Source organism: Corapipo altera, unplaced genomic scaffold (assembly GCF_003945725.1).
Source record: "Corapipo altera isolate COAL_440 unplaced genomic scaffold, ASM394572v1 22b, whole genome shotgun sequence".
Taxonomy (NCBI): Eukaryota; Metazoa; Chordata; class Aves; order Passeriformes; family Pipridae; genus Corapipo; species Corapipo altera.
The window spans coordinates 14,662,510-14,676,641 of record NW_020884876.1 but is presented as its reverse complement, the minus strand read 5'-3'; the positions used below and the strand labels follow the sequence as shown (position 1 = coordinate 14,676,641).

The window sequence follows — 14,132 nt, the reverse complement described above, 5'->3', positions numbered from 1 at the left end:
GAAACAATAGGCAGTATTGATGCAGGGATGAAAGGGATATTGTAATCTCATAACTACTGACCTTAGCCAAACTCTAACCCCTTGTGCTGGTTTTGGCTGGGGTAGAGTTAATTTTCTTCACGGTGGCTGGTATGGGGCTATGTTTTGGACTTTTGCTGAACACGGTGTTGATAGTATAGTCTGAGATCAACTCTTCTATGCAAGCCAGTAAGGTCACTTACTAAATTCTGTGTGTATAATATCTTTAAATTGTATTGTACAGTAAGGTGCCATATCAATAATATTATTGTATTGGTATTGTATGTTATTAACCATAATTCCACAATGGATCAATACTTTTTCTTGGACTTTCACACTGTATTTAAGTTTACTTGTCATAGGTTATTTGTTCAAACTGAACAAGAAGAGAATTGTTTTTTTTCATGGTAGCAATCCATATTAATTATGGCGTTGTGCTTCCTTTTTTGAGAGGGGTGTTTGTACAGAACCTAATATTTTGTTGTGATTGCTCTCACTCTGATAATCATTGAAAGTCTCTTCCTGAACAGACTAAAGTTAAGCATTTAGTGCAATTAAGAAGTCTATGAAAAAATAGATATGTGCTTTGGAAGTTTTAAATGAAACATGTAGATAAAGATGGTTTTGAAAATGTGTGAAGCAGAGAGACCAGTTTTCGCAACCTAATCAGCCGGATGTTTATAAGAGACAGACTTAAGTGTCCTGTTCAGGCAGCTATCCATAAGTGCTACCAACATATCTACTCAGCTGAGTGGTACAGCTAGAAGGGGCTAGATGTTCAGAAGCAGTATGTAACATTTCTGAACATCATTCCCACTAAGGACACAATTAAAATGAGGACTGTAGTCATGGTGGGGTAGGAATTCAAAAGTATTTGTCCCAGGAAGACAGGGTGTGATTAAATTATAATAACTGTATTAGGTCATTTGTGAAATCTATTGACAGCAACTATTCAGTTGTGTTTAAGGGAAGTCTGTGTCAGTTCTTCTCTTTCAAATCTGCTAGGAACTGACTGATTATGCAAGAAATAGAGACTCTCTTTGAGTGTTTTAAGATATCAGACATTTTGAGCTTTTAAAAGACTACGCATATTAAAATCTGATTTTCCTTTAAAAAAAAAAATTCCTTTGATTCTCTTTGCAATTGCTAGAATCAGCTGCTGTACTCACAACAGATTTAGGATTGTTTTGTGGTCATCTTTGTGGGACGCAATATAACATGTACTGTGTTTGTGCATGCTTAGGAATCCCAGCAAGAAGTAAAATATTAAAAATAATAGGTTTGTCTTACAGGTCATGGTGAGATGTGCTTCCTGGAGAGTGGTTGTTTTGTTTGGTTTTTTTAATGTTGATAAGAAGTGAATAAAAATGATATTATTTTCCTCTAAAAGAAAACGAGGCTCCGCAGGGTGCTCTTGGATTACATCTATTTCTCCCAGTGAGTCCAAGTTGACTTGACTCAATACTATGTATAATTAACTCCCTTACTGAGATTTAGTCTCTTAACTTTCTGTGTTCTTTTTTTAATTCATCAGATTTTATTTAGGTATAAATGACAACACATACTTGACATCATAAAAGTAGGATGGCTGACCACAATTTAAGAGTAACAGGAGGGACTGCTTTATAGCTGTTTTCACTGCCTCTGCAGTTTCAGTCCCTTAATGTAAACCCCAAAATTCTCCTGTGAAATTGGCCTGCATTCACTGCATCATGTGGCTCTTCACAAAACAAAAGTTTTATTCTGAATATTGCAGCTCTTTGGGCAAACAGCATTGTGTTAGCTCTTTAGGTCAGCTGTGAATATAAATTACCATCACATTTCACACTGTCTGGATTCCACAAGGGATTTAGTAAGTCATTTGCTTTGGTATCCCAAAGAGAATGCTTAATTACGATATTTGCTCAGTATTTGATTAGTTTTATTCCTTTTAATTATTTTTCTTAATCTTTTTGGGTTTTTTTTTTTTTAATAAACGTTTAGCTATATGACTACTCATGAGAGAATTTATACTCAGTGTTTTTATGCTATTTTAATGAAAAAAAGTAGATATTGAATTTCACCTTAAATTGTAGGTTACTCTGAAAATTTACACAGAGATATATGTATATTCCTTTTCAGTGTTTTAGGTTTCCTGTTGACATTTAGCCCTGTTCAAAAAGTCTTATCTGAAAACCCTTAGATGACCCTTGAAATAAATTTGTTCAAATTAGTCTATTCTTCGAAGACACCCTTCTGTTTTTAAGGAGGTTTTAGTTGTGTGTGTTAACAGTTTCTGTCAGGTATGGCATACACTTTTTAGAAATGCCTGAAGCTTTTTCTATTAAATAACCAGCATAAGTTTGTTATTTTTCACAATGCTTTTGTTAGCAAAAAGGTGACCTTAGTATGGAGGGCACAGCCTGAAATATTGTTAGTGTTATAATAATAAAAAAATAGATCTCTAGATAATAGATTAGAAAATATAACTTCCATGCATAACCCTTCATGTGGAAATGTCATTCTCAAAGCCTTTAGTTGCAGTGAAATGTAAGTTTTAAAAAACAGAGGGAAGTAATTATGTTTTGCAGACATTTCAATTGATCCTCAACTATGCAAGGGAATAGTAATTTCTGACTTTTTGCTGTTTTGAATGTTGTATGAAATTTGGAATAATCCAACAAACAGTGCAAATTCAATAGAAAGGCCACTGTATTCCAGATTTAATGTTCTCTTATAGATATTAGTTGACTATAAAGATTCTAATGCCTTTCTATATGAAGGATGATGCACTCTTGAAGTTCACTGTCTTAACTGTTATTCCACCTTCTCAAGATCAATATGTTAGTCAAGCTACAGGCTTGTAGAGGCAGTAATGTTAAATCTGTCATCTTAACTATGTATCTTTGTATACTAAAGCAGATTAACATATGTACTGAGTAAGTACAATAAACGCAGTAACACAATGGATAATTTTACTTTCTTTTTCTCCTAGATGTTCAATGAATTTGAAATAGAACAACATCAAGAATGTGCTTATGACCACTTGGAAGTGTTTGATGGTGAAAGTGAAAAATCACCAATCCTTGGGCGCTTATGTGGCAATAAGATACCAGATCCTCTTATTGCTACTGGAAACAAAATGTTTCTCCGCTTTATTTCTGATGCATCAGTTCAAAGAAAAGGCTTCCAAGCAACACACTCTACAGGTCAGAAATCAGGATGTGCTTTACTAATAACTTGCCCTTTGTTCTTTAGTGGAAGATATTCAGATACTTCTTTTATAGGAATGGGTTGAGTTCACAGATAAGACAATGTTACAGCTGAATCTAATGAAACCTTAAGCACAGTAGGAATAGTCTGAGACTGTAGAAAGTATTCTCTAATATTTTAGATGTCTCTTTCTCCCTGTCTCTCTCTCTCATAGGTAAGCAATTAAAAGATTTTGAAACAAAGTCTGATCAAAAAATCAAAGAGATATTCCTTAGGATTCATGACGTGAGTTCCTAAAAGATTTGGTAGCTTTACACTGTATTTGTAATGGCAACACTTAACTGGGACATGTGATGCGCCTCCATTACTTCCCTGTTCTAACTTAAACAAAAATCTGGGGTTTGTGAAAACAGCTATTTCTTTCCAGTAGTGCTAAAAAGGAAAGACAAGCTGAAGAAGAATAAGAAAAAAAACAATACTGAAACTTTCTTAGGACCTTAAAATGTAATGTCCTTCATATTTACCATTTAATTTTCTTCTCTGAGAGAAATCACTGAAATTGAAAGTAGTGGTTTACAATTGCATTAATAGAGTTCTTAGGACATTTTCAGTGTGTACATTTCTTTCCCCGACATTGCTTGGCTTGCAGTGGCCCCTAGTGCTGAATCTCTGAACTTCCAGTGCCTGTTGCAAGATGAGGGGATTTGGGGGTTTTTTGGCCTTTGTTTTCATCTTCAACTGTAATGTCTGTCTTTACTTTTCAAAGTTCATTCTTATTCATCCAGTATTTGGCATTAAATATTAATGCAGAAAATATTTCATAAATATCTGTACTACTAGATAAGGTTTAATGACAGCTAACAGTTGTTAATAGAAGATAGTAACCAACATGACTAGTAATTTTTAATGTAACTAGATATCACCCAGAGTATTCATCAGGCTGATGCATAGTGCTCAGCTAACAAATGCCTATATATCAATACTGGCATTTTCTCTCCTTTTTGTTTTTTCTTTTTTTTTTTTCTCTTCTGCCTTGTTACAAATAATTTTAAAACTTTAGTTATATAATTTCCCTTTCAGAGAAAGACAGTAGACAACAGTATACGTACTCTTCACTCATGATCTGGGCCTCGAGAGTGAAAAATTTAGCTACCTGTATTTCAATTTGTTTTTCTCATGGAAAATCCTCTTTTACAAGCATGGCATGTTTTGCCTTCCCTGCTGCAGTAACCATTTCCCTTACATGAAAAATTAGATAGAAGTGGTAATAATTAATCTTTTTTTAATTTCCTTGGGGTATATAGTTTAAGGTCTGAACTCTTGTTAGAATCTAGTGTTGTAAAACTACTGTCTCATTTATGCTACCCACTTCAGTTTCCAGAATTGGAGCAGTCAATGTGTGAAGGAAGTTCAGATGTATACTCCCTAACTTCTAAAGATTGCGAGTTATGTTACAACTTGCTGAATTTTATGTGCTTTTGTAGGCACAATAATGCTTTTCTGAGAAACTGTGAAGAGTAAAATCTACCCAGTTTTTAAGAATGTGGTAAAAAATTATAAAGTTTCTCTCCTTAAGAGAGGACATTTATTTCTGTCAGTTGCTATTGCACAGACTACTCCCTCAGATGAACACACACCACCAGCATGTGTTTGGAGGTAGCATTTGACTGAGAGACAGTTCAGATCTTGCAGTCTTTTCCTGCAGTGCTGAGCCAAACACAGATTCTCTGTGAGAATTTTACCTCTGTGCTATGGACACATATGAATGAATAGGCACCTAACAAGTGAACGGACAGTGGATTGTATTTCCTTAGTCTGTCTTTTCTAGCAAATAATAATTGATGGTATGCAATGGAAGTAGACAAGATTGTTTGATCCTGCATAGCTGTGCGGACAGACAGGGAATGCCGAGGAAGCTGCTCCCTTCACTTTTGACCCGTTGGCAGAACTCACTCAATAAAAGGACTGGTGCAACATAACAGCAGAAAAAGAGTAAATGGATGCTATGCCCAGAGATGTCTCTCCTCCTGTATTTCTGGCATCTTCATGACTTAATAGCCTCTTACTCCAGTAGATGCTGTTGATGTTTAGTTCCCTTTTGAGGCACTTTTTGGCTTGAAGGTACTATCCAATTTAAAAATTTTCATTTAATATTTCAGAAAACAGGATAAAAATGTGGCAGCACATGAAATAAAGTTTCAAAAACTAGATTAGATAGAAAGGCTTCCCTGAGTGCAGAAAAACTTATAAAATGCTGTTTTGAAAGTGCAACATAGTTTTAGAAAGAGATTCTGTCATATTTTCCCCTCTCAGAAAAGGCATAACCCAACCATGAAGAATTCAAGAAAATGCTCCTGACAGAACATTAAACATCATTGCTCAGGGAGTGATCTGTTTGCCCTAACACAGGCATCTAGTTCTCTTCTGGACAGCATCATTTATGATGCCTGGCCTCCAGCCACTGCTGCAGGAGGTTGCAGATCTGCTGTAGGTCCTATTTCTATCTGTCAATGCTGGGAGGATATCTCAGACAAATTTGGGCATCTCAGATGTCACTCAATTTAAAGACTGTGTGTTGCTTCCAAAATAACTGTAATAATTCAGTATGGCAGTGTTGAATCACATTTATAATCTTATTTCACTAGTTCAGATGGTGTGGGTTTAAGCTTTTCCCATCTGTCTGTCTCGTTAAACAGTCAGCACACTAGTACTTGATTTGTTCCTATGTCTGTAAGAAGCCTAAAAGTCCTTAGAAAGGTCAGGAAACGAGAGGATTTTCGCTCCTTAGCTGATCTAGAAAACATCTTTCACCTGAAACTTGGACATATTTCTTTACAGTCAGATGTGTACATCATGCCTAAAGCAGAGCAGCCATACCTGTGTGTGGAAAACATGATCATAGAATCATAGAATCAGCTGGGTTGGAAGGGACCTCTGAGATCATCAAGTCCAACCCTTGATCCACTACCGCTGCGGTTACTAGGCCATGGCACTGAGTGCCACATCCAGTCTCTTTTTAAAAATCTCCAGGGACGGAGAATCCTCTACTTCCCTGGGCAGCCCATTCCAATGTCCAATCACCCTCTCTGTAAAGAAATTCTTTCTAATATCTAACCTAAACCTCCCCTGGCACAACTTGAGACCATGCCCTCTTGTCTTGCTGATAGTTGCCTGGGAAAAGAGACCAACCCCCACCTGGCTACAACCTCCTTTCAGGTAGTTGTAGAGAGTGATGAGGTCTCCCCTGAGCCTCCTCTTCTCCAGACTGAACAGCCCCAGCTCCCTCAGCCTTTCCTCATAGAACTTGTGCTTGAGTCCCTTCACCAGCCTAGTTACCCTCCTCTGGACCTGCTCCAGCACCTCCATATCCTTCCTGAACTGAGGGGGCAAGAACTGGACAGGGTACTCGAGGTGTGGCCTCACCAGTGCTGAGTACAGGGAAAGAATCACTTCCTTGGACCTGCTGACCACACTGTTCCTGATGCAGGCCAGGATGCCATTGGCTGCCTTGGCCACCTGGGCACACTGCTGGCTCATGTTCAGCTTCCTATCAATCCAAACTCTCAGGTCCCTCTCTGTCTGGCTACTCTCCAACCACTCTGTCCCCAGCCTGTAGCACTGCATGGGGTTGTTAGTATAGTATGTATAGTGCAGTTAGGTTGGTTCTGGTACCAAGGCTAAGCAAGCAGTGTTGCGTGGCACTCTCTGTTCTTTGCCTGTCCCACACATCCTAATGCAGTTCTGCATTGTGAAGGCTGAATGCAGACTTTTGAAACCACAACTTAGTCATTATGAAATTGAAAATTTGACTTGTAGTTTCTAAAATCAATACTTTATTCTAAAATCCATGAAAGAAGGGTAAGGAAAAGGAAATTATCATTTTCTGTGATTGTCAGGTATGGCTACAATTTTTCTTTAAGCTACTGTTCACTGTAGCAAGAAGAGGGAAAAAATACAGACAGTTCATTAAACATTTTCTCTGTAGCAGCTGTTTGATGTCTGAGGCAGAGAGATGTTCCTAATATTGGCAACAGTCCAGTAAATAAAACGCACACCCAAAACCAAACAAAAAAACCCCCCAAACACCTCCCCCCCACCAAAACCAAGGAAGTACATGAAATCAGGAATAGGAGAAAAAACCAGTATATTAGAATATCAATGAGAAATAACTGTCTAAACTATCTTATTTGACAAATTTTATCACGTGCTCCCATTTATTCTTTAAAAGCAAAAAAAATTTGAAATTTCAGATTAAACAACGGATCATGCATAGTGCATTACTTATGTGGTTTATATTTCCTGTTTTGATTTCTTCATTTCCTTATTAATAAAACCCCCACATGTTTAAAAAAATAAGGATTTGGTAATTACCATTATTAATTCTCAGCTAAAATGTTACTCCTCATATATAACATTGTATGTTTAGTGTTGGTAGAGTCAATTTGACCCTGAAGTCAAATTAATTGTCTCTTCAACAAAGCTTAGAAATGTTTGAATCTTGCAGTTACTTTCAGGTTATTATAAAATGATTAATCAATAATATCTACATTTGATCAAAAAATGCAGGTAGAATTATTTGTTCATTTACTTATAAAAATTGAATCCAAACTTGTGAATCTCAGATTTTTGTTCAAGCTCATCTGCACTTGATGCTTTTTGGGTGCTGTAAGAGGATTTGTTCTTGATGAGAAACCAAGGCTAAATTACTCTGTTTGCATTGAAATCTTTCTAAAGTAAAAAAGCCTCCACCCACCTTTTGGAACCATAATAAACAATGCATTTTTTCCTTTACGTACAATTTTCCATCTGTTTTTGGTTGCTTTCTAGTAGTATTTTTAATTGGCAAACGTGTTAAACCTATATATTTAAGTTACTGTAGAAGCTGAATTCACTAGCTGTTTAGGATAGAATAGTTTTAATTATAGCTTCTAAAGATATTTAGAAAGAGTAAAGTCCTAGCTACTGTATTTATTTTTAGTTTTTTGCTCAGTGCATTTTCAGCAATTTTTGTTCTCCAGCAAACTGACTAAATTTATTCAACTGTATTTGAACAGCTTATTCAACTATACAGTAAAACTAATTCATATTTAAATTATGAAGTCTTTGAGCAGTTATAAACAAGATCTAAAGCCCCACATCCATTTTGCAACTGTGTAAAAATAGAGATTTATGCTGAAATAAGGTTTTGAGAGAAGGCAAGGATCTCCTGCCAAAGTCTTACCTCAAGAGCAGGCTTTCTCTGGTAGTAGCAGCTTTCTTCCAGCCACACTCTTTTGCAGGGAAAGGCCTGTTCATGACCATGAACTACACAGCAAACAAGGTAGCAAACTTGGCAGTGGTGCTTCGAATTGAGCTCACTCTCCAGGTGCCACAGTATGGTTAAAGCTGACATTCCTGTGAAACAGATTTTTGCACTTAATAGCTGACTACATGTGCTAGAGCTGATCCTCCCTTGTCACTTGCAAAAAGTGTCATTAATACATGTGGAAATGTCATCACTGAAATGTGGATGCCTTACTTACAGCAACTGTCTTGCTGGCCACAGACACCTCTCAAGTGCCTGCTCAAAGGCTGCCATACCGCTTGAAACGCATTCCTTTTAGCTTTGGTGTTCCCTGTCTTTGTCTTTCACTTGATAATTATGATCTATGTTGAAGTCTCTCTAGTTAGAAATGATTTATGTAAAAAACTCAGAACGATGGATTTGTATTTCTACTGGGTAGTATTTCACTCTCAGCTTGTTTGATTAGCCTGCTTGTGGCATTCAGTCAGCCTGAATAAGACTGGGCATCTATGAAAAGAAAACTCTAATTTGCACTGAATAAGCTTCTTTGCCTTTTTTTCCCATCTGTTTAGAGTGTGGTGGTCGGTTGAAAGCTGAAACCAAGCCCAAAGATCTGTACTCACATGCTCAATTTGGTGATAACAACTATCCGGTTCAGGCAGACTGCGACTGGCTTCTGGTGGCAGAGCATGGCTATCGGGTTGAGTTAATGTTTCAGACTTTCGAGGTTGAAGAAGAGGCAGACTGCGGTTATGATTATGTGGAGCTCTTTGATGGTCATGATAAGACAGCAGTGAGACTTGGTCGATTCTGTGGATCTGGGGTAAGTAATCATGTATAAAACATTTTCTTTTATTTACATGACAAAAAGAATAAGAAAGGAAGAGGAAGGAAAGGGTCAAGAAGGTATGAGGTACAGTTATTACACCTTGTAATGAAGATTCTAGATTATCTGCTTCAGGTTTTGTTGGTTTTTTTGTGTTGGTTTTTTTTTTTAATATAAATTTGCAGGCTTGTAGTACAGTCATTCCCTTGAAATATTTTCAACAATAAATATTCTTACTTATTTTTGAGCTAAGTATTGTAATGTTATGTTAAGCTTTAGGGAGCTGGCAGTGGAGTGTTTATCAGCACCCAAAAAACATGTAGCAGCTTTTTCCCTTACATAGAGAGAAATGTATCAGGATTAGAAAGTATCGCATCAAAATTCTTTCAATTTGAATGAAGAAGCCACATTTAACAGTGGGAGGGGCAGTTGGGAAGTATTTATAGTATGTTTATCTACTACTTAAGTCTGATTTTAGGGAAAAAAAAGTGCTCTTAAACTGGCAATTAATGCGGGCCTTAAGAAAACCCTGAAATCCTATATGCATCTCTGACATGTTTTAACTGTGAGAGATGGAGGAAATTGCCAGGTGGCATCGTGAAAAGTCTGTATCCTATTTCTCCTTTAGACTTGTGTTGGTCTGTCAGCTGCTGGCCCTGTGAAAGCTGGTGCAATGATCCCATAAGTCCTCATCAATTCTTTATATGTGTGCCAGTGCAAGTACACTTTCATACATATAGCCTTTGCCTAGATAAATAAATTCCTAGCCTATAATTGAGAACTAAATAAGATAGAAGTATTCCATCTGATGGTGTCAGATAGCATCATGTGAGACACGTTGATGCATATCAGGAAAAGAGAAATATCTGTAAGAAAAACATGTGAATGAAGGGGATAAATACACAGAGTGGTCAGGTAAATTATTTTTTTATTAATTTATTGTAGCCACCAGAAGAAATTTATTCAGCCGGAGAAGCTCTTCTACTTCACTTTCACACTGATGATACAATCAACAAGAAAGGATTTCATATACGATACAGAAGTATAAAATATCCAGACAGTGTGCACACCAAAAAATAACACAGGAACCTCTATGCCAGAAAAGGAGAGTGAGAAAGTAAGAACGCACAGTAAAAAGGAAGGAGGGCTTGTCTTTTTTTTAATTGAAGTTATTAGCACAAATGTTTAATATAAGTTCAGTTAAAATGCTGACTTACAAGACCAGAGACTGAAATAAAATAAAAGAACAAAATCACCTATCCCAGTGGAATAGTCCAGGCTCCGTACTTGACTGTCTCTGCAAACCTTGTGAAAGGACTGTGTGTGCAGGGAGAATATAAAAGCTTTTGTTAATGATTCAACCTTTGCTAGAACTGCGTGCAGATTCAATCATTGCATTCAAGGGAAATGACCCTGTAGACCATTCTTCTTTCTGACAATTGTGTGGGGTCTGGGAGGAAAAAAAGCTCTTTTAGGTCACACACTCAAAATACTGTCCTTCTATCTAGTTGCTTTGACTTTGTATCCTGCATAGAGTGTGTACAAGGACTTGAAAGAAGACATGAAATGGAAAGGTCTTCCCTTATTGTTCTGTATTTTTTACAAATTCATCTGTCATATCAGGTTATCAGTGTTTTAAACTGGAAAATCCTACTTCTGAAACATAACTGATCTATAGAGTATTTTGTTTTACTAATAACTGAGAAGTCTGAACTGTTGCATCAGTCATCACTAGTGACCAATCACTGGTTGACTGAATTTGAAGAGTTAAGCATCTGAAAATGCGTGGTTTACTTGTTAGGTAAGCTATCTCTGATGATGTGCTCTTATTTTGCACTGAATATAGAAAGAGACTGAAAGAGTTGAAAACCTGTCCTGAATCAAAATTAATATCCATGCAAAAGAGAAATAATAAAGGATCATCTTGAACTCCTCCTACGGAATTTGTTTTCAGCAGTACATTTGAAAACACTGCTAAGCTTTATTTCTTCAAACCTTTTTGTGAATGAGCTCTTTGCCTGGTTTAGCTACTCAGAAATGAAACTGTAATAGTGTCCAAGAGGGAAGTTTCCCAAAGAGAGGTTTTTCTTTCTGAGAGTAAGTATATCTGTGATGGTAAAAAAGCAAAACAGAACAACAGACCCAGGATTAGTTTGATATCAAGAGTGAATTCCTATGGTGCTATTCCATGAACATTAAAAACAAAAACAAACCAAGAAGTTTTAGACTTTTGAGCCAACAGTTTGCAGATCATGAATGTCTCACTGTACCTGGCTGCATCTGGAAAAGGAAGGCTTTACTGCTTCAAGGGAAAGTGGATTGCAATGGCAGCGCTATTCCTGTGGAACAACTACTACTATTGCCTTAGAATCCTTGCACACGATCAAACAGATCTTCCTGTAGATACACCTCTAATTTGGTAAATAATTGGACAACTTGGTCATTTTAGAGTACATTAACAAGAGGATCTTCAAGCAAAAGCCCCATCTTCAGAGCAAGATCATCTGCTGTAAATACAGTGACCTGCTTTTGATGTAGAGACGTTACATTTAGAACTGAGATATTCTATGTGCTTTAGGCCATACATGACTTTAGTCATAATGTATATGCATTATGTAAGTATTGTATGAATGACTGCTCCAGGGGAGTGAGAGGTATTGTATGGGTGAAAACAGAATTGTTTCTTTATGTGCCAAGTTCTATCAGGACCCTATTTGACTGTAGCAACTTTTCTTTAAAGGCTTCATAGACAGATAACAAGGACTTCTAGCTGGCAAGAATCAAGTTTAAATGAACTATTATGTTTCACTTACAAGAAATATTATTTTGATATCCTTTGATGTAAGTTGCTACTCAGATTAGCTTAGTTTTTGTTTCCTTACTATGAACATACATTGGCACTAATAAATCTGACCTTTTTTATAAAAATAAAACCCAAATGTCTGTATATGTGTCTTTGGTTGTTTTACAGCACTTTTACTTCTCATATATGTTTCCCTTTTTAGACAGCTGATATGTGTGAAGTTCAAAAATTTAATAATTTCTGTTATTTTTATAATGCTGCTCCACTGTCTTTTTGGTTCATTTTTCACCATGTTTGCACAAGAAATGAACCACAAACATTTTCTCCAAAGTCTTTTACTCCAAAATTCGGCAGAGACATTACTATAGTTAAAAAAAATAAAATATGTATTCTTAATGTTGTTACATAATTTATCAGCTGGGTGGAATTCCAATGCTTAAACTTCTTACAGGAAAAGCAAGCAGCAATGGAAGCAGTCTCTCCTTGGTATGGTTAGTCAAAAAGAGTTGGGAAAGGCTGAGGCTGAGAGCAAAAGCAAGTTTCCATGTTATCTTTTTTCCACTTTTCTCTTCCAGTCTCCCCCTTAATATTATCTCTCTTCTGTTTGCTAAACAAAATATTTTAAGTCTTCCTTATCTCTAAATTTGACTTTCTTACTCCCCTCAGGGTTACTTTAACAAGCATATGGTTGAGCCAAGATCATTATTTTTTTGAAGGGTTTTTTTGTTGTTGTTGATTCATACAGGCCCCTGTATAAATACCACTGTCCCAGGTTAAATAGTGCAACTGGAGTGGTTGGAGAAGAGGTTAGACTGGGTAAGCTGAGGGCAACACCATATACTGTGTTTCCAAAACCCTGTAGAAAGTGATTCTTTACAGTCATATAAAAGTATTGTTTTTGAGTACTGCACATCTGGTATTATTCCACATGGAATGTGTAGAACCCATAAGAGAGTAGTTGCCATAACTTTGAATACAAATTTTGATTTTATTTCTCTAATTGTTTATTCTTTTGTAGATCCCATATGCTTAAGAGTGGTGAAAATGCAAAAGGAGTTCTTAATGATTATCGTGATGATAAATGGACCATATGGATCATATCTTTGCATTGGCTGTGATCCTAGTCTGTGCCTCATAGTGCTATCAGATGCTATTAGAAACAGCTATTTACAAGTCTTAGGAGGTTTTTCCTGATGTAATGAAAATGACATATGTAATGAACTCCTCACTTAGGGGGAAGTATGCCTTATAAATAGGCTAACAAAAAAATGAAAAAAATTATTTTGATTTTTGAAATAGTGAAAAGCACTATGGGTTAACCAAAAAAAACTTTGAAATGCAGAAATTTGTTCACAGAATATTCATTAAAGATCTCACCTTTTGTTCAGCAGTCAACAAAAAAAGACACAATTCAATTCTAGCTTTGAGACCTAGTTACAGTGCATTTACTGGTAACATTCTGAGCAGGGTGAAGATGATATTCATTTATTCTGCTTCCTATTTGACATAAACTTTTTTGACTGCTGCAAAACTGATGGATTTAAATTACTTTTCGTGTAGCATAGAGCAAAGTTTTCTTTTCACTATGTAAAGAGCTTCTGACGTACTGAGTCTTTAATGTTGTTAAATTCAGCATAAGGTGTTATGTTGATGGAATATGCTGGTTCTGTGTGGAATGTGGAATGTGCTGGTTCTGACTGGCTCTTGGAGGATTTGTCTGTAGCAGATCATATATTGTGTGATCAATATCATGCTCTGATAAGATGGAAGGTATGCTTGTGAGAGTCTTTCCTTCTGTACTTAAAAGAAAAAAAAAAGGGACAAAAAGTTAAAAAAATAAAAATCATGAGTGAAAACCAGTTAAAATGGTTGCCTTATATAGAAGCTGTGAAGGTCAAGCTGAAGTGAATAAAGCAAGGTAGGTGCACATACAGAGGATATTCAGTTCATTACTGACCTTTTCTTCAAGTCTACAACATATTTGAGTCATCTTGCCTAGTTATGAGACC

At 36.4% G+C, this 14,132-nt stretch overlaps 1 protein-coding gene across 1 annotated transcript in view; it reads left to right on the top strand.

Moving 5' to 3' along the window:
• TLL1 (tolloid like 1) overlaps positions 1 to 12,253 on the top strand; it is a 131,177-nt gene extending 118,924 nt beyond the window's left edge. The window contains exons 19-21 of the mRNA XM_027636157.1: positions 2,993 to 3,206; positions 9,067 to 9,317; positions 10,266 to 12,253. Coding sequence (XP_027491958.1) covers positions 2,993 to 3,206; positions 9,067 to 9,317; positions 10,266 to 10,400 — 600 coding nt within the window. The 3' untranslated portion in view covers positions 10,401 to 12,253. The remainder of the gene's footprint in view (positions 1 to 2,992; positions 3,207 to 9,066; positions 9,318 to 10,265) is intronic.
• Positions 12,254 to 14,132: the final 1,879 nt, after the last annotated feature.